The following is a 27,909-nucleotide window of genomic DNA, read 5'->3' on the forward strand; positions in this document are numbered from 1 at the left end:
AATAATATATCCGTAGTAACTTAAAATCCAATATAGCAGGAAAAAATGACATAAACCAAATACCATCCTTCTTTAACATAGACCCATTTTTCCCTAGTTATTTCATTTCCTAGCCTAGTTATCCATATATTCCATATTTTTTAAGCTAATTCCCTCTCTAGCTCCGCATCTCTTCCTTCCCCAATTATTTTCCCTAATACCCTCACCCCTTATCCCCTCCTACTGACCCCCATCTCCTCATCTTCCCATCTCCACCCCGTGCAAAGCAGCGGCGCAGAGAGGGAGGAGAAAAAAAAATTAATAGACCCCCCCCCCCTCCGCCTTCTTCTCCGATCCGCAATTTCCAGACAGGCTTCCTATTTTCTCGATCTCCCTATCTACCTCGTTCTTATTATTACTCCCCTAATAAGTTTTTACCTTCCTATGATTGTATAAATGACTCCCAAGGTGCCCATATCATTTTTATTTGTTCTTTCTTGTCTATCGTCATTGGCAAAAGTTTCTCCATTATTTCTATTTTCCTTACTTTTTTAAGTCACATTGAAATTGAAGGTGCTTTAGGATCTTTCCAATTTATTGCAATACAGCTTTTGGCCGCATTTATCAAATGACATATTACTGACTCTGTATATCTTCTTGGTGTAATTTGTATATGATGTAGCAGACAAAAAGCAGGATTATCTGGGATCTGATATCCCGTAAGTAATCGGGTAATTCTCTGAACTGCTTGCCAGTATTGTCTTATTGATGGGCAGCCCAATCCCATGATTCCAATCACACACCATACAGTCAATGGACCTTCTTTATTCAGTTGGTGGGGTAGTGACAAAGTGGATGATGTTGACCAACGTAGATCCTAACTGGGGGTATCCATAATCCATGATCACTTGATGATTATCTTTTAGCTGTATCCTAGCTATTCATATGTACAGTAAAATTAAGCTATTGACAACTTTTAGGCTGGGTTCATATATGTGCGAATTGGATGCAGAGAAACCCCCATCCAATTCGCATGACATGCAAGTGTGTCCGGCTCGCAATGAAGCCAGTTTACACAGGTCCGGGGCGGCCACGGTACGCATTTCAAAAGGGTCCTGTGCATCTTTGGGTCCAATTCAGGTGAAAATTCAGGCAAAAATTGGGACCTGATTTGCACCTGAACTGGTGAACAGGGACGCACCGGACCCCATGCTGGGAACCGCGGCCAAACATATGTAAACCTGCCCTTAAAACGCATACTGGTACACATTAAAACTGCTTATACATGATAATGATTTTAACAGTTTGGAAAAGGTGGTATGCAAAATCTTTTTGCAATCCAATGGGGGTCTGTAATTGTAAAAAGGTTAAAAATCCCTTTCAGTAGCACACCATACTTCTTCAGAAAAAGCTGCATAAAATGATCTTAATTATTTATTAATAATTTTAAGTATCACATAATTTTAATTATATTAATACATTAAAATAACTGGAAAATAAATTCATAAATAATTAAAAACTAAAAAGTAAGACAAATCAAGTATTTAGTTTATCTTTGAATTCAGGTAATGCATTTTGTCTAGTTTTTAACCCTGTAAACCTTTAAAGAATGGCAATATGAACAAATTTAATTTAACGTAAATACTCGAATATAAGCCGACCTGAGTATAAGCCGAGGCACCTAATTTTACCACAAAAAAATGGGAAAACCTATTGACTCGAGTATAAGATTAGGGTAAGAATTCAGCAGCTACTGTAAGCGGAAAAGAGGGTCAACAATGGCCATTTGCAGCCTCACTGTGCCCATTTGCAGCCTGAGCTCACTGTGCCTATTTGCAGCCTGACCCCACTGTGCCCATTTGCAGCCTGACCTCACTGTGCCCATTGCAGCTCTTCAACTCGACCATCCTCTCACCTACATTCTCTCTACTGTTTGTAACGTTAAGGAATGTGCCATCACTGTGCCTATCACAGACAACTTCTCGCCCTCTCGTCTATCACGGACAAGAGGGCGTCCATGATAGGCAGAACACTGAACACAGTGTTTGCTCTGAAACCGAGTGTTCTGCCTATCACGGAACAGCACAAGGAGGAGCGCAAGTTTTTAACACTGCACAGACTCAGGTACACAGATCGGATTCTGCAATGGGCACAGTGAGGTCAGGCGGCAATGGACTCAGGTACGCTGACTCGAGTATAAGCCGAGGGGGTAATTTTCAGCCAAAAAAAGGACTGAAAAACTTGGCTTATACTCGAGTATATACGGTAATTTAGTGTTTCATTATTTACTTTGTTGTATGTAGCATTTAGCACTGTTTATTCTTTACTATTTATCAATTGTTTACATCAATTTACACTGCAGCTGCTCCAGTCATGTGATAATCTTTTTTATCCATGACATTTTCACAATGTTATTATTATTATTACCTTTTAGTATCTGCATCACTGTCCTTTGGCGCTTTGGTCCTTATATATTTTAGCACAATATGAACAGGGCAGAATTGCAGATCTGTTTTCTCACTGATGACACTGTATATATTAATAAATCGCAGCTAGAAATTAGGCCTTTACGCTGGGAGTACTATTCAATTTAGGCTTTGTTTCAAAGATGCATGACACTTACACTGCTGAGTCAGACTGCTCCTTTTAGGAAAAAAAAATAATAATATAAATGCTGACCTTTGCTATTTGTAGAGTGTACTGACCTGGCATCTGCTTCACTGTAATATTCCCTGGCAACGATATCCTCGAACAGTTCTCCTCCAGTGACCCTGCAGACAGAGACAGTGCATGTGAGTTCAGCCATGATAACACATTGTGTTGGGTAGACACACTAGACCCCTATATATACAAGTACATGAAAGAAGAACCTTTTGTGTGATTTAGTTGGGAGAGAGAAATTAGATTTTTGGTTTGGGTTTTTACTGTCATCTGTGTCACCAATGGGGACATTTACTCTCTCTTCCTGCCCCAGTGTCACCCACGATAGTACTGTGGGATGATTTACTGTACCTAATTTAATGATACATGTCCCCCCGGGGCAGTACCCAAGTCCCCATACACTTTTTATGGCAAATAACTTGCATACAAGCCTTCAATAAGGACTTTTGTTTTTGCAGGTTCGAGCCTCGTTGACTTCAACTATTCTCGCAAATGCTGATTTAACAGGCATGTTCACCGGCAATTGCGCAATTTGCCATTTGCATTTCTGCCTAGTTGAAGTATTAATTGGCTTGATTGAGTGCTATTATCATGTACCGTGAGATCGCATATTCGCGCTGTAGTAAATGACCCCCATAGTGTCACTATTCCTTAGTAGATTGCTCATAAGAAGACATAAAGGATACAACCCAGCGTGGGCAAACAAAAAAGATTAACTGATTATTCACCAAAAGAGGAAAAGAGGGAACAGAGCCTGGGTCAGGGTTTTAACCTTTGTTGGGATTTTACTGCTATCTAAGCCTCGGTTAGAAAGATTTATTTCCAGCAACATGGTAACATGGGTTTCACCAGACTGTAAGTACCGTATTTATCGGTGTATAACACGCACCCTAACTTTAAGAGGGAAGTTTCAGGAAAAAAAACTTTCCACATTTTCCTGCGTATATAACACGCAGGCACAGTTTACCCTCTATTTTCAGGGTAAAAAAGCGAGTGTTATACGCCAATAAATACAGTAAATAAAAATCTGCAACAGGAATACTATAAACACAAACAGTTTTCCCATGACATATAAAGTACTTAAAATTTTAAGTAAATATAGTTTATGAAAAAGAAGGTGGATGCTGTAAATAAAGTTTTACAAGACTTAAATTTGGCTTTGTGACATTATTTATCCTATGGTTTTGTAGTTTAAAGAACTAATTATTGCATCAGAATTTACAGTTTAAGGGGGAAACAAATTGTATTCTCCAGAAAGACAAATTCTAGAAAACGTATTAAAGTTGTTATGCCTCATAAGCTCTAATAACCAAAGTTTAGGAGAAGGGAATCTATGGTATTAGAAAGAAAGTTAACAAGTTATCATCTATAACCATTCTCTCTTGGCCATAACTTTCTATTTTATACAAATTGCAAGAATATAAATCAGAATGTAAAAATGTGGGCAGAACAACCCAAGGATTGCATTATCAAAACAACCCAATTTCCCATAAAAATGTAACATTGCAACATGGGGATGGATAACTATAACATATCTATACAGTATATTTAAACATTTACTGTATAAGCTACTTACAGATCAAATATAAGGTAGTGGTGTCCTTCTTCTGAAATACTGTCATGCAACCTTACTGCAAAAAAGAAGATAGGAAATGTCAATTTATACAAATCATTCAGCTGTCATTAATTCTGAAAAGCACAAATTTATAATAGTTGTCATTGTATTATAATGATGCAAAATTAAACTGAGAGTAGCAAAAACAGCAGGCTTTTTTTAAATACCCTTTTTTTTTTTTACCGTATTTTCCGGCGTATAAGACGACTTTTTGGATGCAAAAGAATGCATCCAAAGTCGGGGGTCGTCTTATACGCCGGTGACAGTCTCCATGCTGCGAGCGTCCATGATTTAAAAACCGCTCCTTCTTCTCACACTGTCCTGTGATAGGCGGAACACAAATTTTCCCAGCAACGACTCTGTTCTGTGTTCCTCCTATCACAGATGCCTTCTCATCCTCGGACGAGAGGACGTCCGTGATCACAGGACAGTCTGAAAAGAAGGCGCGGCTTTTAAATCATGGACGCTCACAGCACCGAGACTGTCATCGGCTTGTCAGAATCAACAAAACGTGAGTGATGGCACTGTTGGCACAGTGGGGGCAAGTGATGGCACAGTGGGGGAAAGTGATGGCACAGTGGGGGCATGTAATGTAATGGCACAGTGAGATTTTAAATAAACCTGTTATGTCAGCGGTTCTTTCTACCCCTCAGCTTCCAGAAAGACTAGTAGGAAGGGGGTAGTCTTATATGGCGAGTATATCCCAAAACCAAAATTTTTCCTGGAAAATTAGGGGGTCGTCTTATACGCCCAGTTGTCTTATACGCCGGCAAATACGGTAAATACACTTGTAGTACCCTGCCCCCACTCCCCTTTATCATCCTGATTCTTAGAATAAAAAAAATAAAAGGTTTGAGTGTATATATATATATATATATATATATATATATATATACTGCATGTACGGTATATATTGTAACTATTGTAAATACATAATATTGTGCAACTTCACATCTCTACTTATTTTGCTGTATATCATATCCACATTAAAATGATACAATTTTTTTTAGAGTAAAGAAGAGTTTAAACTTGTCTTTTTTTTTCACTTCTAATCTCACATACACAGTGGGGAGGTAACCTTGCTAAAGTGGAGGGGTCTTTCCGCTAGATAGTTCTCACCAGGATAAGTGTCCCCATTGGAACATTTAACCTTTATTCCTGTTCTAGTGACAACTCAAAATTTAATATTTTCCCCTACTTTTAGTACTAATTTGTCACCATAACAAATAGAGAGGGTGAATCTACCCATTTACAGAGATACAGAGAGCAAAAAAATATAAAAAATGGGTGAATCTACCAAATACAGCGAGCAAAACAAAATCTGAGATAAATTTAGATGTCGCTTTAAATTATACTTATCTTGTCCAAAGACACTGCTCCTGTAGTAACCAAACGTGGGATTATTTGGCATTTGGTTATCAAAACTATTGGGAAAGATGTCCAGGAAGAACTGGCCAATCAGCGGCTTATGATGGTTAGGAAGGTGGTGTTAGATCCATTTTGTATTTATTAGAAAATGGTTTAATCCTGGTACACACATAACGTTTTTTTTGTACAACCCAGCAAGCTGAAGGAAAAAAAACTGACATATTGCCGTACTAACACCTGTGATTTTAGTGCGGCGATCTTCCCCACTGAGCCTTTGCATTCTGCTAGAGGGAAAGCCCCCACCAGAACACACTGATTAGCCATCAGCTGTGAGAGCTGATTGGATGCTGGTGTTCCAGCATGTCCCTTCGACAAAAGTCAGACAATAGTCTGGCTTCTGACGGAAAGATAGCTGTACACACAGATGGAATGTCAGCTGGTTTTTGCTGAACTGGCCGATACCAGTTGATATTCCGCTTGTAAGTACCCAGTCTTAGGCACAAGCTAACAGTCTTCAAATGCTGCCCAGTACAATTAAAAGAAGCTTGTCATGTGAAAAAATAGAGGCTTCCATAGATGATCACTCGTTCTGAAACTGCTTGTCACCTCTCATATTAATCTTCTTACTTCAATATGTTGAGTCTCAGCCCCAAAAACAGAAAAGCAGAGCAGGACATGTCTGCTTTTTTGGACTTGATGATCTAAAAATGTCTACTAGGTCAGAGCGTCAGAAAGTTATTGTCAGGTCACCTGTGGCCAGGTGACAAGTGCATCCCGTTGGGGTCAGGGATGCACCACAGGGTAGTGAACCTTATAGCCGACTGTGTTCACCAGAGCCTCTAGTGGTGAGGATGGCCTTCGCCGCAGCAGGATCCAGGTCGCGACCCCTGAGATCCCCTAGGTCACGCTCCGCAGGGAGAGAGGGGAAGCAGCAACCAGGACAAGCGATAGTGATGATTAAGCCGAGGCCAGGGCAACAGGCAGACACGGGTAACCGAGGGACAGGCAAAAGGTCAGGGTCACAGGCAAACAGAAGAAGTCAGGGACGAGGCAAAAGCGGTACACAGGAAGGTAAACGTAGCACACTGCAGAAAGGAACTTAAGCTAACAACACGGTTGAACAGCAAAGCAGACCTGCAGTGCAACAGTTAATATAGACTTCCTGGGATGGCCTGGGGTGGGGCCATACAGGAAGGAGAGGTGATAAAAAGGCAGCCAGAAGATAGTCAGGCCTCTGATGGAGGCATGAGAAGAAGGTAAGCTGCCAGACATTATTGCATGTCCATGACAGTTATGAAACCAGTTAAAAAACATGACAGCCAAGCAAATATAATTTCAAGACTAACGACCGCCCCTGTATCTCTCTAATAATGGGTATATCTATAGCCTAAACATGTCTTCTAGTATTGGAGACAGCAGTGATGGGGTAGAAAGTAGAAACTCTGTAACCTTTTTTTTTGCTATCTCCTGGTAGTAGATTACACCTCTGTGTATGGTACTGGGAATGAAGTTGAGGAGAAAGCCAAAAATATTGCCCCACTGATAACTGTCTTATTGCGCGTACACACAACCGTTTTTAATGTCATGGAAAAAACGACGTTTTTCTCGACGTGATTCTTGTCAAGCCTGCCTTGCATACACACGATCGTGAAAAAAAATGCTTGCGCAAAGCGCAGTGACATACAACACGTACGACGGCACTATAAAGGGGAAGTTCCATTCGAATGGTGCCATCCTTTTTTCACGACGAGAAAAACGACGACGTGAGAAACGTTGTGAAAAAATAGAGCAGGTTCTAAATTTTTAATGCCCATTTTTCTCGTCGAGAAAAATGCTCTGGAGCCTACACACGATTGTTTTTAATGACCAATTAAAAAAATGGCATTTTTCTCATCATGAAAAATGGTCGTGTGTACGCGGCATAAGAGTGGATTTCCCTCACTTCAAGAAAATACCTCTTACTTTCTCTTGCGTCTACTGGACATGTGAAAGGAAATCTCTCCAATGAGACACAGATGGGCAAAAAAACCAACTTACAGAGTTTGTAACCATTTCCTATTCTTAAAAAAAAGTACTAGCCATACTTAAAGCAATCGGGAAAATTCAAGTATTGTCTATAATAGGGTTAGCTATAGAGCACTGGACATGCACATTATCGAGCATTAATGACATTTTGGAAAAACTCTCTGTGGTTGATCACCAATTTTTCCCTTATGTATAGGACAGTCTAATAGCTTAAATGAAAGTGTTATTTAGTTCTTTAAAGCAGGTCCTCTTTTTAAACCTTTCTTTTTTAATTAGGCTGGAGCTGTTCTTTAAAGGGAAATGATGGCACACAAGAGGCGTTCATGAACTCCTGATTACGTAATTGTAGCTCTGATTGTTTTTTCCTTAACCCCCTCGGCTTTGGAAAACCCCACACTGTGGTGGGAGGACAGTTTAGGTGGGGGGACACCATACAGCGACAACTTAATAGTAGCATTGGAGACAATGAGCAGCGAGGGAATACTTGTCTATTTCTGTACGTTGACACACAAGTGCACATTCTAAACCTGGCAATTAGCTTTCGATGTGTTAATTGCAGCCTAATTCTCCCATCATCCACACTACACTTACACAGCAAGAGCCACCAAATACTCTCCACAAAGATCTCCAAAGCATCACATCCTGAACACACACACGGAAATTTGGAACATGCTGCCATTGTGTTTCTATTTCCAATTCATTTTCCAAATCACTGGGCTGTACCCTTCTTTATTCTCATTGTTACCCTTTATAATGACTAACATTTGCATTTTGGAGTCTGAGGGAGATTGAGGACACGGTGCCAGAGTATTAAGGGTTCTCGTTGCTGCTTACTGTAACTGCTGGAAAGAACAACATTGCCCCTTAAAGTGCACCTGTATGGTTTAGATGAAATAATATGGTGTAAAAACAGGGGATTAGGGATTGAAGGATTACAGAGAGACTGTACTTTTGGCCTTGTATAGCAAGGTGACTAGTCTGCGTGCGCTTAACATCCACCTAGCTATGCTCCCTTGACCCTCCTGTCCTGACTGATGGAGCCTATGCCTACAAGTGGGATTCTGGGTAAAGGGTAGCACTGTGTGTGATAGAGCTTGGACATGGGTGGCCAATCACCAAACCTGAACACTGTCACGTTGTCATAATGTCATCCGTTTATCTACAGCTTGCTTTATAACAGATTACTCCATCCATGCTACAGCTATTGTACTCTGACAGCTGGTGGCACCTACTGTCAGAATACCTGAACAGTGCTTGCATTTGATTGGATACAGGTGCTGTTTGGCTGACAAATTTAAGCCCAGCAACTTCTTTTTTTCATTTTAAGGTTGTTGGGCGAGTGGGTGCCGCAGGGCCACCCATGGAGGAAATTTAAGCTGGTTCTTAGGATACTCTCGTATGGTCACCTTTAGCTACATGAGCAGGGATGCTGCAGCAGGAAGAGGGTGAAGGAGTGTGGCTGAATAAGTTTACATGCCAGGCAGGGTGAGTTAGGTGAACAAACTGTAACTTTGTCCTGAATGGACAAAGTGACGTCTTTTATAAAGCCCGGTTCCAACCAAAATGTTTTTCTATTTTTGAATAGAGTGGGGATGTGTTAGAACTTCTATCAGGTTTGTACTGGTGACTGCAACTCCACTGGAGAGATTACCCTTCGTTGTGTATCTAAGTGAAGCTGGACATATCTGATTGTGTTACAATCTCTGTACAATCTTCTTTAGATTTACGAAAACTATTTAATTAGAGGATTTACCTGAAAACAATCCATTCAATTTGTATCAAATGAGGCAGGTCCTTGCACTATACAGTATAGTTGATGGTAGCTTCAAAGGAGATTGTATAATCCAATCAGTCAACAAGCCAATTAGCCAACCGGTCTACCAGTCCAGCAGTCTGTTTTACAACAGGATGAAGAAAAGAGGGGAATGGAAGTCACTGGGATAGCAGGGCACACACAGCAACAAAACCCTCTGTAAGGGTTCAGGATTTCACATCACTCCTTGTTGCTATGACTCCCTGTCACTTAAGCAGAAAGTAAGAGGAAGTCTCCCTAATTGGGACACCAACAGCAATTATGAACATTTTCCTCATGTTATTCCCAACAACAACAAAAAAAAACGTTTTGGCTGGAGCTGGACTTTAATGTTCTATTTTCTTTTGCTTCCTGGTGGCACTCGAGATACAGGAAATATGCTTCCTGCAACAAACCATTAATTCAATATCTAATGCCTTGTACACGTGACTGGTTTTCACAACGAGAAAACTGACATTTTTTTATATTGATCGAGAAAACCGGTCATGTGTATGCTCCCTAGCAGTTTTCTTGACGAAAAAACTGCCCAATTTTTTTTTAAAACCAGCTCTCTTTTTTCTCGTCGCGAAAAACGGTTGTGTGTATGCTTTTCCGAGGGGATGCTAAGAATCAAGTTTGCAGCCCAAAGGGTGGCGCCATTTGAAAGAGGAACTTCCCCTTTATAGTCCCGCCATAGGTGTTGAATGTCACCGCGCTTTGGTCGGACGTTTTTTTGCATGAACCTGTGTATGTAAGTCAGGCTGGAGGGGAATCACATTGTGAAAAACAGGTTTTTGAACGTCAGGAAAAACAATGGTGTGTACACGGCATAACAATCATAAGTACAGTACTTCAATTTTAAATAATAACCTATTGTTTGTGCCAAAGGAAACCCTTAGGCCCCTTTCACACTGGGGCGTTTTTCGGGCGTTATTAAAGCGTTTTTCCGGGGCTTTGGCGTTTAAAAAAAGCCTGTAAAGTGCCCGAAAGAAGCCTAATCTGCAATCCCAATGTGAAAGCCCGAGTGCTTTCAGAGCCCTTTCATACTGCCAGCGCCCGAAAAATGCTGGTAAAGCACCGCTAAGACCCTAACTTTTTAGGGCGTTTTTGCAGTGCCTCAGTGTGAAAGGATAAGGCGTTTTTTACATCGCTTTCAATTCATTTCAATGGAGAGGGGCGTTTTTGGAATGTTTTTTTTCAGCGCCCAAAAGCTGCTCCAAAGATGCTGCTTGCAGGACTTTTCTCAACGCCCCGCCAGTGCAACGCATCCTCAGTGTGAAAGGGCAAGGCGTTTTTACAGCGCTTTCGATTCATTTCAATGGAGAGGGGTGTTTTTGGAGCATTTTTTTCAGCACCCAAAAGCTGCTCCAAAGATGCTGCTTGCAGGACTCAGTGTGAAAGGGTCCATTGAGATGCATGGAGAGCATTTTATGAGCGTTTTAATAGCGCAATTTTTAACGCTAAAACGCTGTAAAAACGCTTCAATGTGAAAGGGGTCTTACAATCCTCACTGCTTTCCTTCAGTGTTGGAAGTGGTATAAGAAAATAATGTTGGGTGGTAGTCCTGCCAGACACCAGTCAATCAGTGCAGTGGAACAGGAAATGACTAGCAGTGATTGCTTGTAGAAGGTGGCACTGATGTATGACATAAACGATGCCTGGAGCGAGCTGTAAAGGGGGGCGAGTACTAAACCTTGTTCTGAACTCACAGGCAAGCTGCAGTGGTGTCTGGCTTTGGCATTGGGAACCAGTGGGTTAGCGTTATCACCCTATTAAAAAAGGTCCCATAGGCACTAAAAATCTAGAATGATCAACAGGTATTTACTATTAGAAACCTACATTCAAGTTTATGTTTGAACGTCTACATTTACAGAACTTTCGACCATAATGTTTTTTTTTATTATATGCTGCTGTAATTAAATGGATCTGAACAAAACTGTGCTTGGAACTGAACATTTTAAAAACACAGTGGCAGTTCTTTCCCACTTAACATGTACTGTACGTTAATGAAAGTAAACCATCTTTGTCAAGGAGGCTGTGGGAAGACGTGGGATAATAAAGTAAATGAATATCATTTATGTAAGGCAAATTAAAACATGACAGGGTGAGGCGACGCAAGCTAAATTATAGGGTGTTGTACATTTATGTAGAACATACCTTCAAATATCCCAGGATTCAAGCCTACCCTACCGATAGTTCTTTTCAAGCTCTTCTTTTTTTTCTCATAATGAGATAGAGATGGATACATTTTAATATCAATTTACAAAAGCGTTTTACAGTATATTTCTCATAAAGGACAGCGGGGCTCTGACAGGTCTGTCTCTGCACAGTGAGCAGAGACAGACCTGTCATCCACCGGTTCAGTGGGGATCAACGGAGCGATCTCCCACTGAGCTGGCGGAATCTGCTGAGCGGATCCGCCCCGTGTGAAAGGGGTCTAAAATTATAGACGAAGGTACTGGTCATGTGATTTTAGCTGAATAGGAGAATCAGTGTACAGGCAAAGTAGCGCACTGGCTGACTCAGTTCTTTAAGTTTGGCATTTGGTTACCAACACCGGGAATAGCTATTTAAAGCACATCTCCAAGCTTAGTGACAGCTCTGAGTCTGTTGGGACTGCTGACATCACATCCAAGATGGTGGCACCCAGCATCAGCCTCTGGGCCTTTGGATGTCTATACAATGGAGACTTTTACAGGTAAATAACATGCACAAAATACATTACATGCACATAAGATGACATATCTCAAGCAAACTGGTAACATAATTAGTTGCAAATCATGCTGTATTTCCATCTACAAAGTCTCTTTGACGGGTTTATTAATCTGTGTTTCTGTATTCCTGGGCAGCCAAGTGCAACACTTTGCAAACTTCAGTGACAGATTTGAAACCAGAGATAAGACAGATTTTCACTCTAAACAGATGCAAATTCAAGATGTGGTCAGGACAGGATTTGTTCAGTCACAAATGGCACTTTAGAAACGGAAAATATTCATGACTGAGGCTGTAACCTTGTAATTAATCTGCCTCACAATGCATTTCACTGCTCCTGTTTAGCATTGCTTTGCCTTGCAACAGGATTGATGAACATCCCCCATATAATCTTATTGAAAGATTGATGTTGAAATTAATATTCTGGTGACTGGTTCCAGAATATTTATGTGCCTCTCTAATCAAAGTTGTGAGTACTGAATGCTAAGAACCGTTTGGGAGATTTCCCCTCACTTCCTGTGCCAGAGACACACATAATGGGAGAGTGAGGGAAAATCCTTTGTCTCCAGAAGTTGTTCCCATTTGAAGAGTTCCCATTATTTTCTAGACATGTGCGTTCCCGTTCGTAACGAATGGATTTTCGTACAAATTTGTTAGTTTTCGTACATTCGTATCAATTCGAACATACGAAAAGCTGAAAGAACCAAAATCCGAAAATTACGGAATTACGAATAAGCAAAATAACGAACAAGCGAAAAAACGAACGTATGATTGGACAATCTTACTAAAATACGAAACACCGAAAAGCAAAAGAACGAAAATTACATCTATAACGAACGATTTGCATTCCGTGTTTTAAATCCTTTGTTCGTATTTTCACTTGTGTGTTTTGTAAATCTGTTTCTTTGTCTGTTCGTAAATTTGTGTACTTGTATCGTTCTTTCTAATGGGCACTGGGCAGTGTAGTTAGTGAGTGATTACTTAATATCTTAGCCAATCAGCTTATCTCTTTTGTGCTGAGTCACATTGTACAGTGTAAAGCCTCGTACACACGATCGGAATTCAAACAAACGTTTCCGTGGATTTTTGTCTGAAGGGAGTTGGCCGGACTTTTGAAACCGAAAAAGTTTGTCCGATAGAGCGTACACACGGTCGGATTTTTTGGAAAACGCTCATTTTGACGTTTGTTGGCAAAAAGTCAGACCGTGTGTACGGAGCTTAAGAGAAAGTATATCTTAATATGGATTAGCCGTGTGTTGCTATGTATTTACGAAAGTACAAAATTACGAATCCATTAAAACCAAAATTATTATCTAACAAAATTACGAATTTCGAATCAACGAAAATAAATTAGACAGAATTACAAATCACTCAGTATAAACGAAAATAAAACTGTTACGAAAATACAAACGGGTCCGAATAGGAAAACTTTGGTATTACGAAATACGAACGGGTCCGAATAGGAAAACTTGAGTCTTACGAAATTACGAATCTTTACGAACCTACGGAACGAGACGAAACGGAACAAAAAAATACGAAAATTTTTGTTGTGCACATGTCTATTATTTTCTATCCCAGGGACAAAGGTCACCAAGATAAACAGATTTTCTCCCAGGATCGAATCAAATCGTAATAAAAAAAAAAAAAACGTACTTATACGTAGCTAACAAATCTGTGTAAGGTATAAAATTAAAAACACAATTTTAATGTTTTAATCTGGAATGGTGCTTCTGTCACTAAAGGGGTGTCGTTTTTCTTTTTTTGTTCATTCTTCAAAGCCAAGTCTTGCATTATTTGGGTTTCATGGACTACTGAACTTTATTGGTTCTCAGCAGTGTTGATGACCTTTTGGATTTAGAGACAGCATGTACCTTTCAAATACAATACTATAACACCGCCTACACTGCCACTAATTCTATCTTTCTTACTTAAAATTAGGGATGGTTCGGTTCATACCAGAACACAGCGAACATGCAAAAAGTTCTAGCGAACATGCAAACCCTATTAAAGTCTATGGGACACGCACATGAAATATCATTGTACCCCTACCCATTTACCAAAAAAAGTGTAAACATTACAACAGACAGTTTTTGACAATTCCTTTATTAAAAAAAAACAAAAAAAACATCAATAACGCCACCCGATGGGCCCGAAAAATACAAAAAACTCTGCCTTCACTTTGACAGCCCTTATATGGGCAAAGACGGGGCCACCCGCTGAAATAACTGGATGACCCCGCCCCTCTGACATCACATAATATCACATGATGCCAGAAGGGGCAAAGTCACTCCGTTATGTTAAAATTGTTATTTTTTATTCTGTCTAAGGTTCCCCTAACCACTCAAATATACTGTATTATATACTCTGCATTGCACTATATATTCTCCACTGAATTATATATACTACACTGCCTGCCCTATATACTCTGCAATATATTATATATACTACACTGATGGCACTATACACTCTGCAATGTATTATATATACTACACTGATGGCACTATATACTCTTCACTGTATTATATATACTACACTCTATACTCTGAACTGTATTATATATACCGTATTTATCGCGGAATAACGCGCTCCCGCGTATACCGCGCACCCCTAAAGTTGCCCCCGAAATTCCTGTAAAAAAAAATGTTATATGATTTTATTACTTACAGTTTTGGTGTCTTCCCAGCGTCCATAGTCCGGTCCGGCGTCCGTCTGCGGCCTCCATGGTGTCCTCCCGCCTTCTCCAGCGCGCGCCTCACATCGAGTCCCCGCTTCCCGCGCTCAGTTCGAACGCCTCCGCCGACATATACCGAGTGCAGTGCACTCGGGTACATTCGGCAAGGCTCGGCTTAGCTCGCGCTCACGCTCTGTGACGTTTATGCGTGAGCACGAGCGAAGCCGAGCCTGGCCGAATGTACCCGAGTGTACTGCACTCGGTATATGTCGGCGCAGGATTTCAAACTGAGCGCGGGAAGCAGCTATCGGCGTATATCGCGCACCCACGATTTTCCCCTTATTTTAAGGAGAAAATAGTGTGCGATATACGCCGATAAATACGGTACTACACGGACTGCACTATATACTCTGAACTGTATTATATATATACTATACGGATGCAAAATACGCAATATGAATGTGATCTACTCACTGGGGCGAGAACCTCTGGGGGAATCAAGAATATAAAAGGACCTGGGGGTCCTAGTGGATGATAGGCTTAGCAATGGCATGCAATGCCAAGCTGCTGCAAACAAACCAAACAGAATATTGGCATGCATTATAAGAGGGATTAACTGAAGAGATAAAGGGATAATTATCCCACTCTACAAGACTCTGGTTCGGACACACCTGGAGTATGCTGTCCAGTTCTGTGCACCAGTCCTCAGGAAGAATATGCTGTAAATGGAGTGAGTACAGAGAAGGGCAACAAAACTAATAAAAGAACTGGAGGACATTAGTTATGAAGAAAGGTTACGAGCATTGAACTTATTTTCTCTGAAAAAGAGACGCTTGAGAGAGGATATGATTTCAATTCACAAATACCATACTGGTGACCCCAGAATAGGAATAAAACTTTTCCGCGAAGGGAGTTTAATAAGACACGTGGCCACTCATTAAAATTAGAAGGAAAGAGGTTTAACCTTAAACTACGTAGAGGGTTCTTTACTGTAAGAGCAGCAAGGATGTGGAATTCCCTTCCACATGCAGTGTTTTTTTTAGCAGGGAGCATCGATAGTTTAAAAAAACTATTACATAAGCACCTCAACGACCACAACATACAGGGATATACAATGTAATACAGACATATAATCATACACATAGGTTGGACTTGATAGTCTTTTTTCAATCTCACCTGCTACTATGTAACTATTATATATACTACATGGACTGCACTATATACGCTGAACTGTATTATATATACTACACGGACTACACTATATACTCTGAACTGTATTATATATACACTACACTGACTGCACTATTTACTCTGAACTGTATTATATATACTACACTGACTGAACTATATACTCTGAACTGCATCATATATACTACACTGACTGACTGCACACTACACTAACTACCTTCCTAATCTCCATACATTCACTATATACGGCCGCCATGTAAGCAGCAGCCTTATATAGTGTTGGGTGTGGACTTAGCCCCTAAGCCATGATTGGCCAACAGCACCCTGCCTTTGGCCAATCATGGCTCTCACAGCACATCGTGCTTTGATTGCCCAAAACATGGAGGTCAGGTGCTTCTTTGGCCAATCAGCAGCCGTCAGTGGCACTATATTATATATACTATACGGACTGCACTATATACTCTGAACTGTATTGTATATACTATACAGACTGCACTATATACTCTGAACTGTATATACTACACTAACTGCATTATATACTCTGAACTGCATAATATATACTATACGGACTGCACTATATACTCTGAACTGTATTGTATATACTATACAGACTGCACTATATACTCTGAACTGTATATACTACACTAACTGCATTATATACTCTGAATTGTATAATATATACTACACTAACTGCACTATATGCTCTGAACTGCATTATATATACTACACTGACTGACTGCACACTACACTAACTACCTTCCTAATCTCCATTCATTCACTATATACGACTGCCATGTAAGCAGCAGCCTTACATAGTGTTGGTAGTGGACACCCTGCCTTTGGCCAATCATGGCTCTCACAGCACATTGTGCTGTGATTGCCCAAAACATGGAGATCAGGTGCATGCTTTGGCCAATCAGCAGCAGTCAGTTGCATTGCTATCTCGCATTGCATTATGATTATTGCTCATCGGCGCACGAACGTCACGCGAGTGCCCCATATGTTTGTTTGTTCGACTTACGTTCGACTTGAGCATAGGGACCATCCTTACTTAAAATCGTTGTTATTACTTTAATAAAGACCAACATTTTATGACAGCGTTTGAAAAAAAACTTTAATAATAATTTAATGGTTTTCAAAATTACTGTTCAAAGAAACCAGAACACTTTTAATCTATTTCAATTATGCTGGCAGCTCAGCGAAACAATTTTCGCGCAGAAGAGCACATAAATTGAAACACATGATTATTCTAAAGTGACATTCAAATAATGACTCGCTCTAAGATGCAAATGACAACATTAAACAGTGCTACTGCTTTATACTGTGTACATTTTTTGTATATGTACTAAGTTGAAGCAGATCTAAAATCACCACTCTCCATTCATTTTTTTAACCTCCTTGCTGCCCTCACAACCTGAAAATAAAATATTTATTTTCTTTATCTAATACCTGCTCAGGCTCAGTCCTTGGGTCTAATCTCAGCTGGGAAGTCATATAGGTGCTTACATCATCAACGAACTGTGTTCAGGTTGAGACTCCAACTGCCTGACACTGCCAAACCAGTCTATCTAAGGCTTTGTGTGAACACAGTTGCTAGATGATGACAGGGCCATTAACATGTTTTCTGGCCACAGCCAAAGTTTGGAGCTTCAGTGGCAACCTATACTGGAGTGGAAACCTTCCTGATGAAGAGGCCCTGCGTGGCTACGAAATGTTGCCGTATGTTTACCATGTGACCATGAATATAAAGCTTTGGGCAATTTTGAGGAATCCTTAGTGTGCTGATGACATTTCTTTACTTCTATCCTAGAGTGAGGTTCAATAACTATATAATAATATAATAAATCTTTTTATTTTTTTCTGCAGATTAGGTGTTAAGGCAGTTGGCCAGTGACTTTTGCTCTGCTTTAATAAATATATATAAAGGTCCAGTCAGTTTTGTGTATTGTGATATTGCATGTGTGTTAACATGCATTTTTTCGTGGGATAATGTGCATTGTGTCAAGGTAGCCCCTTCAAGTGAATGCAATGCCTAGGGGAAGAGAAATGCAATGCACCAAAATGTCAAAAAAAAAAACGTCCCTGTGTCCTTAAGAAGGAGTGGGCTCCCTCCAGGAAAACCTTTCCATTAATTTAACTCTGCTATATTCACATGCTCCAACTTGGAGACTGTAAATAATATAGAGCTGGGACTGCAATTCATAAAGGAGCCTTGACATAGGCACCACGGCTTCCACATATATTTGAAAATGTGTGCAACTAAAACCTCTGTTTTCAAGTAAATTCTTATACAGGGTCAATATGGGTTTTTGCAGGCTAGCAGGCAACCATGAAACAAAACAGAGGGTGGACCAGCCTAGTGCATTATCCTCAAAACATATCTTTTATTGTTAAAAAAGTGAAAAGTAATATACTCACAAACCAACAGGTACATCAAACCCTGTCATAATATAACATCTTCAAGTGCTCAATACATCATATCTCCTTATGGGTCTAACACATTTCAAATGGCTTTACTCTTCCTGAGGGCTCTGAGGTAAGTCCCTCAAAACACGTAAGCCTGTTGGATTTTCATTGTTCCATTATGAGATGTGATGTATTGAGGACTTGAAAATGTTATATTATGACAAGCTTTGATATACCTGTTGGTTTGTGAGTATATTACGTACCCCTTTTTAAGAATAAAAGATATGCTTTGAGGATAAAACATATAATTTATGGTAGGTATTCATATTTATGCAGGTATGCCATATGCATACTCACTATGTTGGACCAATGCAACTATGTAATGGAATCCATACCTGGGGTTCAGCTTTAAATTGTATGTAAAAACACATATTTTTGATAGAATAGGAAATGGTTGATGATAGAATAGGAAATGTCACCAGCAAGGGCTTAGCAAGCAATAAAAACCTGACACCTCTTAGGGCTCTTTCACGCTAGCAAAGTCCAGTTGGCACAACTTACTTACAGGGGGAGGGTGAGAACGAGGGTCAGGTGCTATGCTGGTGGCCTGATGCAGTCACTCACAGCAAGGCAGGCTCAGGCTGGCAGCTCTCTTCAGAAGTGCTCCGCTCCCTCTGAGCCACGCTGTCTGAAGAACATGGCAGAGGTAGGTGGAGCTAGATTACTAGCCGCAGAGGCGGTGTGCTATGAATGCTTGTAATGGCTAAGTTGAACATCTTCATATTCATATCTTGAATTCAACCACCATGTCCCTGATGAATGTGTGCGGGTGTGTATATATATATATATATATATATATATATATATATGTGTGTTTGGGCGCATGTATATGTACCGTATTTATCGGCGTATATCGCACACTTTTTTGCCCTGAAAATCAGGGCAAAATCGTGGGTGCGCGATATACGCCGATACCCGCTTTCCCGCGCCGAGTTTTGAATACTGCGCCGACATATATACCGAGCGCAGTACACTCGGGTATATTCGGCCAGTCTCGGCTTCTTCCGCGGTCACGTCCTGGACGTACAGGACGTGAGCGCGACAGTTGCCGAGCCTGCCCGAGTGTACTGCGCTCGGTATATGCTGGCGCAGTATTCAAAACTCGGCACGGGAAACGAGCGGGGAGGACGCGAGGATGCCGCAGAAGGACGCCGGACCCGCCGAAGAAGACACCGGACCCGCCGAAGAGGACGCCGGACCCGCCGAAGAAGACACCGGACCCGCCGAAGAGGACACCGGACCCGCCGAAGAGGACACCGGACCCGCCGCAGAAGGACACCGAAGCCGCAGAAGGACACCCGAAGCCGCAGAAGGACGCCGGACCAGACGAGGCCGCCGATGGACGCCGCGCAAGACACCAAAACTGTAAGTACAAAAATAACTTTTTTTCCACAGGATTGGGGGCCACTTTAGGGGTGCGCGGTATACGCGGGAGAGCGTTATACCGCGATAAATACGGTGTATATGCACACATGTATGTATGAAATATATATGTGGTCAAATGTAGCTGTATATGACTTTACAGTTACAATATATTTTCTGATAGGAAGTGACCCCTCATTACCTTAAAAGGAGTTCCTGTCATCCCCTGTCTGATTGAAGACCACATTTAGATTGACTGTGTTAATTAGACAATAATACCAGGTGTGTGTGTATAGAGCTTGGCCAGACAGGAAATATCCATTTAGCCAGGTGTCTTGTGATATGCTAAGTGTGGGAGTTAAGTGAGTTAGAGATCACAAAGGAAGTTTGCTGGTGTTAATTATGCAAACTCCAAGACATTTCCCTTGTCAAAGGGATGTGACACATTGGCTTACTGGGTGGGGGGTCCTTATCTGTCATACTGAAAAGACACATGAGCAACCAATCATATCAAAGTTTTTTTTTTTTTCGTTTTTGGAGGGAGAAAGTGTAGACTGAGGGGTATAAAAACCAGTCAAGTTAGATTGACTGGTTATCAGTGTATGATATGTAATTATGATGGATGAGCTGACCTAGACATCTCCTTCCCCCCTCTCTCTCTCTCTCCCTCTCTCTCTCTCCTTCCCCCTCCCTCTCTCCCTCTCTCTCCCTCCTTCCCCCTCTCTCTCTCACTCTCTCTCTCTCTCTCTCTCTCTCGCTATCTCTCTATCTCTCTCCCCCCCCATCTTAAGAGTGGGCCTAAGATTAATCGCTGTAACTTTTCCTTTCCTATGACTTGTCTTGAGACACTGATGTATCCATTTTAGCCATCTTACTGTTTGTATAATTGTGTGCCTTGGATATCATCTTGGTTTTAAAGGTGGTATCGGTTATATTATGGTTGTAAATATTGGATTAATACAAGTGTCTTCTCTGTATCAATAAATGTAATAATTTTTCCCTTTTTCGCACCCCTATCGTTTGCTTTAATTTTTATATAAACAAAAAGGTTTTTATAGCTTATTTTAATTATTTACGTACGTTATTAATAATTCTATGACAAATGGTGCCCCGTGTGTAAGGAGAGTTTAAAGTTTGGATGAATATGATTCCTTGTATGGTAGACAGAGCTGGGTTAAGTCTTTTGTTTTAACCTGTCTGAATACCTAACAACAAACTAACTTTTCAGAACTTAACTGTTTTCTTTTTGTCTATGCGAATATGTTGATGAGACTGATTTTGAATAATGTAGATATATAGAATGAAATTGCAGCAGGGTGTCAGTGCGAATAATAAGGATTCTGTTTGGAATCTTGAAGACAGTGTGCCTCTCTGCAGTTGACCCTTTGAATGAGATTAGGCCAATCTTTGTGAGTGAAACACACCTATGCTTTTGGGCTGCGTTCCCACTAGTGCAACTCCAGTGTTGCCTAATTCAGGGTGCGACTTTGAGATGCAGCTTTAGTGCGACTGTGGTGTGGCTTTGAATGCGTTTTTGATCCAGAAGTCGCATCAAAAAGGTGCAGGTACCTTATCGGTCGCTGCAGCTTTGAGCCACATAGATTGGAATGGGTGCTATTGAAATCAATGGGCTGCGATTTGTAATGCCACTTTGTGTCCAAAGTCGCATGGCAAATCGCATCAGTGGAAACTGAGACTAAATCACACTGAATTATCTGGATAGATGTGAATCTATTCCTCTATTTAAACTAATAACCCGGAATTGTAAGCGGTGTAATTAAATTTGGAAACACTGGCTATATTGTAACTGCTAAAAATCATAGTGTAATTAGGTGTTCGTCGGTTAAAATTGCCTCCTGTACTACAAGCCATCATAGGGTCTAATCAAGCTTAACGCTTGGGAAGCCCTGTGGTACAGTAAGCATTTATTTTAGAAAACTTTGGAAAGTCCGCGGGGAGATTAAACCATTTGGTTTGGAAAATCTCTGGGCTAATTTTTTGAAGGACTATAATCAGTACATGAATTGTTCTGGCAAGTAGTGAAAAAAAAGCGGTAAAGGGAACGGGGGAGGTACCCGTCAACCCAATCATTGGTCAAAGTGTAGCTAGCTTTGGAATAAGCGACCTATAAGGTTTGCGGGATCAGCTCAAAGTCCTTCGTCCGTAAAAGGATGGGAAATCAAATCGCTTCAAAAAGGAAGTCTAACCGTGGGGAACCTTACCACTTGATAGAAATAATAGATAAATATGGACCTTGGGTTGTGAAATATATAGATGATGGGAATCGCTGGACTGGAAACGGTATTTTAAGAGAAATGAGAGATGCTTGGAGGGCAGGGATGGTAGAATAACAGAACTGATGAGGTGAGTATTTTTAATAGGGACAGCCACTAAAATGGTAAGAATCCACATCCCCAGAGAAGTGATGAACAGAGGTTATGGGTTTAATTAGGATAGAGAACATGCAGATCTGTGTAAGGTCTAGAGGTCATATTTGACCTAGCTAAGTGTGTTGTGCGGAAATGTGTGAGATCCATGGATTGTGATGGTGTGTGGTGGCATGATGATTTGTTTTGTGTTTGTTAAAGTTTAAAAATTAGTTTAAAAATTAGGAATGGTGTTCTATAGTTCAAACTCTTTCTTTGACACAAGTTAAATTGTGTGATGTGTGTTCTCAGCTGCTGACAGCCCAAATGACCCCCCTACTTTCCAGGTCTGTGAGAATGTAAAACAGATCGTATTGACATGCAAATGACCTGAGCCAAGGAAACATCGGTAATGGTAAATGGAAAAGTGCCTTTACTAACATGTGTGTTGTTTTTTCACAGAAGGTTCTGCGAAAACGTTGTGACAAAGTATTATGATTGGTTAATACATGGTACCGTTAAAAGGTTTATTACGAGTTGCTAATATTTTTTCTCTCACCATGGTGAATACATTTTTTTGGGGGGAATTATTGGTATACCATAAAACGAAAATCCATATGGCATTAATATGTTTTATAGTAATACATAGTAATGAAAAGTTGAGCTCAACAATTTTTGGTATTTTAAAAAAGTGCACGGTTTATGTAATATAATGTAATGTAATGTATATTTGTGTTTCATATGCTAATGTCTTGTGACAGGTATATAACCATTGTTTTTTGTCTCCAGGTTAAAAAAAAAAGTGAATGTTTATTACTAACTTTTATTTTGTGTTTTATCCCTCAGACTCGATAACTGGGTTTTCAGGATTTCAGAATAAGAGGAAATCTTTATGTTGGTCAGTCGGTCGGGTTTCACAAGGTTTAGGTTTTCATGACCATTATCTAGTTGGAACGTCTAGTGGTCAGTCCATTTGGCTATGTTTTTGGACCACCTAGTGTGGGTTGCATGTTCTGATCCACTGAATAGCAGAACCAACTAACTGAGGTCCGCGTATTAGTTTTTTTATGAAAAGTTGAGTAAGACTGCAGGGGATAATTGGCACTCTAACACATATATTAGGCTAAGTAGGGTTCCGGGGTACCACACTTAGGCCTCGTACACACCATCCAACATGTCCGATGAAAACGGTCTGCGGACCCATTTCATCGGACATGTCCGCTGGGATCATTTGGTCTGATGTGTGTACACACCATCAGACCAAATTCCGTGGCAGCGACGATGACGCCGCGACATGCGCGCACCAGGAAGTTTAATGCTTCCACGCATGAGTGGGATTTCTGGCTAGCGGACATGTCCGATGAGTCGTACTGACCATCGGACACCGACGGACAGCCTTCCAGCGGACAAGTTTCTTAGCATGCTAAGAAACTTTTGTCCGCTGGAAACCTGTCCGCTAGGCCGGGAAACTGTCCGGTCGGCCCTACACACGACCGAACATGTCCGTGGAAACTGGTCCGACGGACCAGTTTCAGTAGACATGTTCGGTCGTGTGTACAAGGCCTTAGTGGTAAAAGGGTTTGGGGATATTCTCCAGAGGTTGAAATGGATCGGCCATAGATCCGTGGCATATCTGTTTTCTTATTACCAAAGATCAGCCATGCTGACACGTATAGTTCCATAGCTCTAAAAGGTAAAAGCCTGATGCTACTTTGGCCGGACTTGTGTTTAGAACTGCTTGAACTCCCCCCCCCCCCCCCGCTGTTAAGCCTAGCTGTACAAGGTTGCATTGCCTCAGGCTCATGTCCCTAGCTATCTGTATGTCCCCAAATATAGTTCACAACTGTTTCCTTCCGTGTCACCATGCGACCCTATTTTCTCCTAGAGTTTACTTTTGTCAGTTGTTGTGGTTATTTGTTACCAATTGCCTAATGAATAGCTGTGGGTGTCCAGGCACACTGGTCGGCTTGTGTATCCCCTACTGTTCAGTGATCCTGGCGCCTCAGTGTTGCAAGGGATTTTTCTTAGTCTATTGGTCAGTTGTGTCTGGTAGCACCAGTTCCCTTGAGCTGGATACACATTATGCAATTCTTGTTTTCCAATTTCTTTTAGATTTACCGGCAGACGTGTAGTACGAGGGCCTGCCTGATTGCATATACGAGTTGAAAGTGCATAGGTCTCGCCTCGTATTTTATAGTTTTGGTTGAGTCTGGAGAAAAGGTGGGCAAGAAGATCATATGGGGTGATACCAGCATTTGGCTGTTCCAAGGGCCCTTACTTCCGATATATATGTGGGCATGCAGTATTCTCCTCAGTTAATATCCATAGGTGTCCTTCCTGTCCTACATTACTTGTGTACCTTAACTGGTGGTCTGTGACTTGCATGCCAAGAAGATCAGTGCCCCAGGGTGGCACTAGACTCCTGTCTTTCATGGGAGTCCTGTCTGAATGGTGAAGGCAGTTTGTTTTGTAGGGGTGAAGGATAACATAGTCTAATTACTGAATTGATAGAGGAGGGAGAAAGTGTGCAGCCTCTATGAGGGATCGGGTGTAACTGGTGGTAGATGGTTTTCAATCCGGGTATCCAGACTATTTCCCTTACTAAAGAGAGGCTCAATGGTGACTGTCTTTGGAGCGGGAGGTGGGTCATTGTGTACCGTAATCACTATAGAGCTGGAGATAATCAGGAACACATTGGGAGGCCCTGTGCTACATATCAGGGAAGGGTTAGGAAAATCCAACTCGTTCTATTCTCATCCCTAAGGGCAGGGACGGAACTTTGGGCAGGGACGGAACTGTGTACATATGTCACGGTCAATTCGGGTACTATCCTATTACTCTGCTGGGTTACACCCTGGAGTCCATCTGGTTCTGAGGGTTTTGAGTCCAGACAGGAATTGAAAGAAATGTTGGAATGGGTGACTAGTATGACATAAATGTATGTGGTGCAGGTACCCAGGAGACTGGCACCTATGCATAATAAGGTGTCTGTTGGCCAAACTAGAGGGTGCCAGGTGATACATCAATGGGGTGAAAACTTCCTCGTAAAGGCAGTGTCTCAAGCTTAGCAGTCCTATAGAGAAGCTCTCGGTTACTGGACATGGGAGAGGTACACCTAGTTGATGTCTCACCTGAGAGGTTGAATCTCTGCAAGAGTAATGCCAGTAACTACATACAGGGTACAGTATGCCTTTACCACAGGGCGTTTCAGCATCTCACAGTGATTGATAAAACTATTACCCTGTATGGGCTGAGTACACACTGAATTCAGTGACCAATGGCTTTCTCCCAGAGATGTGCGGACACAGAATGAGGTTCACGCAGGACGCTTATTTCTGAGGAGTAACCTAACAGAGGAGGGGTGTATTCATCACTATATAGGGGGAATAGGAGCAGGGATGGGTGTTAGTAATGGAGTGGACGGTGGTCTCCTGAGGAACAAACTCGCAGCCATGGCTTCAGACAATAAGCACGGCTTTGTTGCTCAGAGAGATTGGTGACAGTTGTGACAACATGCAACAAAGTTACATAAATACCCAGTTTAATATGGCTCAAGATTTTATCGACCATGTTAAGAGGTTGGAAGAGAGTGTGATAGGGTATAGGACGAAAATATGTCATTGGCTCTGGCGTCAATGCAGGGGCAGGCGGAGTTATTGACCAGTATCAGGCTGATTGTACAAATCTCTGTATGATGGGCAGTAGCCTGAGGAGTTAGCATCACCACTCAGTAGGACTTTGACAAAGCTCGTCGCTCACACTAATCCAAAGTGGTAGTCTAATGCCTGGATGGGCTGTACTGGTTTGGATTGTGAAAGGTGAGGTGCTGTATGATCCCATATACGGAAGTGCAGACTCGGTCTGTAGATCTGTTGGCATCAATGAGCTTACTGACTGGGGATTCTATCTTGGTGCATTTGTGGCTAAGTGATCCACATGTTATTAGAGGGTACGGAAGCTGAGGGCAGGTTGATATTTCCCCCTGTCAGAAGCGTGACCACGATGTCTTTTGCAATCCAGGTCAATACACGGTGGTGAATGAGGAATGTTGAGAAGGTATTTCACTCTGTGTTCTGGATTGGGAGATCATTGCGGGGGAGGAAACACCTAAGTATTATTTAGCACATAGGCGAGTTTTGTTTCTTTGTCCTAGAGGATACAGACGGGGTGTTAGTCATGGAACTAGGGTGTTTTTTGAACCTACCAGGTGGTAGAGGGGCAGGGTCACTGAAATATAGTCACAAGGATGGAGTTTTTATGGGTTTTGTCATTGTTTCAATGGTATATGTGCTGTTAGACTCAATACCAAATGCCGGGGGAATGGTGCTGGTATCACATGTTTAATCATGCACTATTGTCAGCACTAGGTTGAATTGTACCCAGCTGGGTACACTACCTCTGGGAGTCTATTGTACCTATTCTCTTGTCCTTGGGATGGATATAGACGGACCCCGGCATACACCCCGAGTTGCCCTGAAGAAAGGTTTTATAGCAAACCTGACATCCCCTTTACACTTACTGAATCTTCCGTTGGGATTCGGGGAGGAGTTAAAAGTTAGGTAGTTAAACTTTGGGCAACAGGATTTAAATGGTGCCAACAGTTTGGGCAAGGCGTGAATAAAAAGGCCCGTCTCAAGGGGTTTATAATCTAAGGGGAGGGGGTGGAACAAATATAATAACTGCTGGGAATTATCGGACATGGAGCTGGCTGAGAGAACATTTTAGGTGGAGGTGGGGTAGGCTTCCCGGATAAAATAGTTTTTTGGACACCTAGGTGTGGAAAGGGTAGCGCCTGGATGGACATATGGGGGTGGGGAGAATATTCCCCATTAGAGCAAAGAGAGACCTAATAGATACTGCCTGAGGAGCAGGAGGTGTTGTCCTGAGTAGCCTAAACACAATGGATTTAGAGGTACTCAGAAACAAACTAGGAAGGTTGGCACAGCAGGAAGGTGGAAGGGGTTGAGGTGCAGCTAGATGTGAATCATATCCTTGAAAATCTACAACATGCTCATATTGATGCCACTGCCTCGATGTCTGAGATAATGAAACAGAAGTTCACCGGACTGATAGCAGGATTATCCAAGGTACAGGAAGACATCCAACTTGCTTTATCTTGCACCCAGGTACAATCAGAACTGTCCCAGAACCTCAGAGTAATGATTGCTTCAGCAGGACAATTTCCACTAAATTTGAGAAAACAAGCAGGTAGGGTAGTATCCAAATTTGCTATGAGTCATATGGATTGGTGGATGACTCAATTCCATGGCTGTCAAAACCTGACTTGCACAGTCTCATCCCTGATTCCGGTCGCCGGGATTGAACATTGTGCTTATACCACAGTTAATTTGGGTACTATCCTATCGGGCACTACCGTGGTACACCACCGAGTCCATCATGATCTGATGGTTTCTGAGTCTGAACAACCTCAAATGATTGATGTATATGTATATATATATATATATATATATATATATATATATATATATATATGTGTGTGTGTATCCAATTTTTAATTATTTTTTTTGTAGTAATTTTTTATTTCTATTTGTTATCCATTACAATTTTTTACTTTTCATTTTTATAAATTTAAAAAAATTTTGTAAGTTATTTTTTATTCCTTTTTTTTCTCTCTCGGTTTATTTACATTTTTAGTCATTTTTAATCAATTTTTCTCATTTCTCATTTTTTATTTTTGTCAGTT

General features: G+C 41.2%; 1 protein-coding gene across 3 annotated transcripts in view; it reads right to left on the reverse strand.

Moving 5' to 3' along the window:
- CAMK2A (calcium/calmodulin dependent protein kinase II alpha) overlaps positions 1-27,909 on the reverse strand; it is a 303,342-nt gene that overhangs the window by 101,756 nt on the left and 173,677 nt on the right. For all 3 annotated transcript variants that reach the window (XM_040345018.1, XM_040345016.1, XM_040345017.1), the window contains exons 4-5: positions 4,217-4,271; positions 2,685-2,750 (exon numbers count right to left, since the gene is read on the reverse strand). In XM_040345018.1, the coding sequence (XP_040200952.1) occupies positions 2,685-2,750; positions 4,217-4,271 (121 nt within the window). The remainder of the gene's footprint in view (positions 1-2,684; positions 2,751-4,216; positions 4,272-27,909) is intronic.

Source organism: Rana temporaria, chromosome 3 (genome assembly GCF_905171775.1).
Source record: "Rana temporaria chromosome 3, aRanTem1.1, whole genome shotgun sequence".
Classification (NCBI taxonomy): Eukaryota; Metazoa; Chordata; class Amphibia; order Anura; family Ranidae; genus Rana; species Rana temporaria.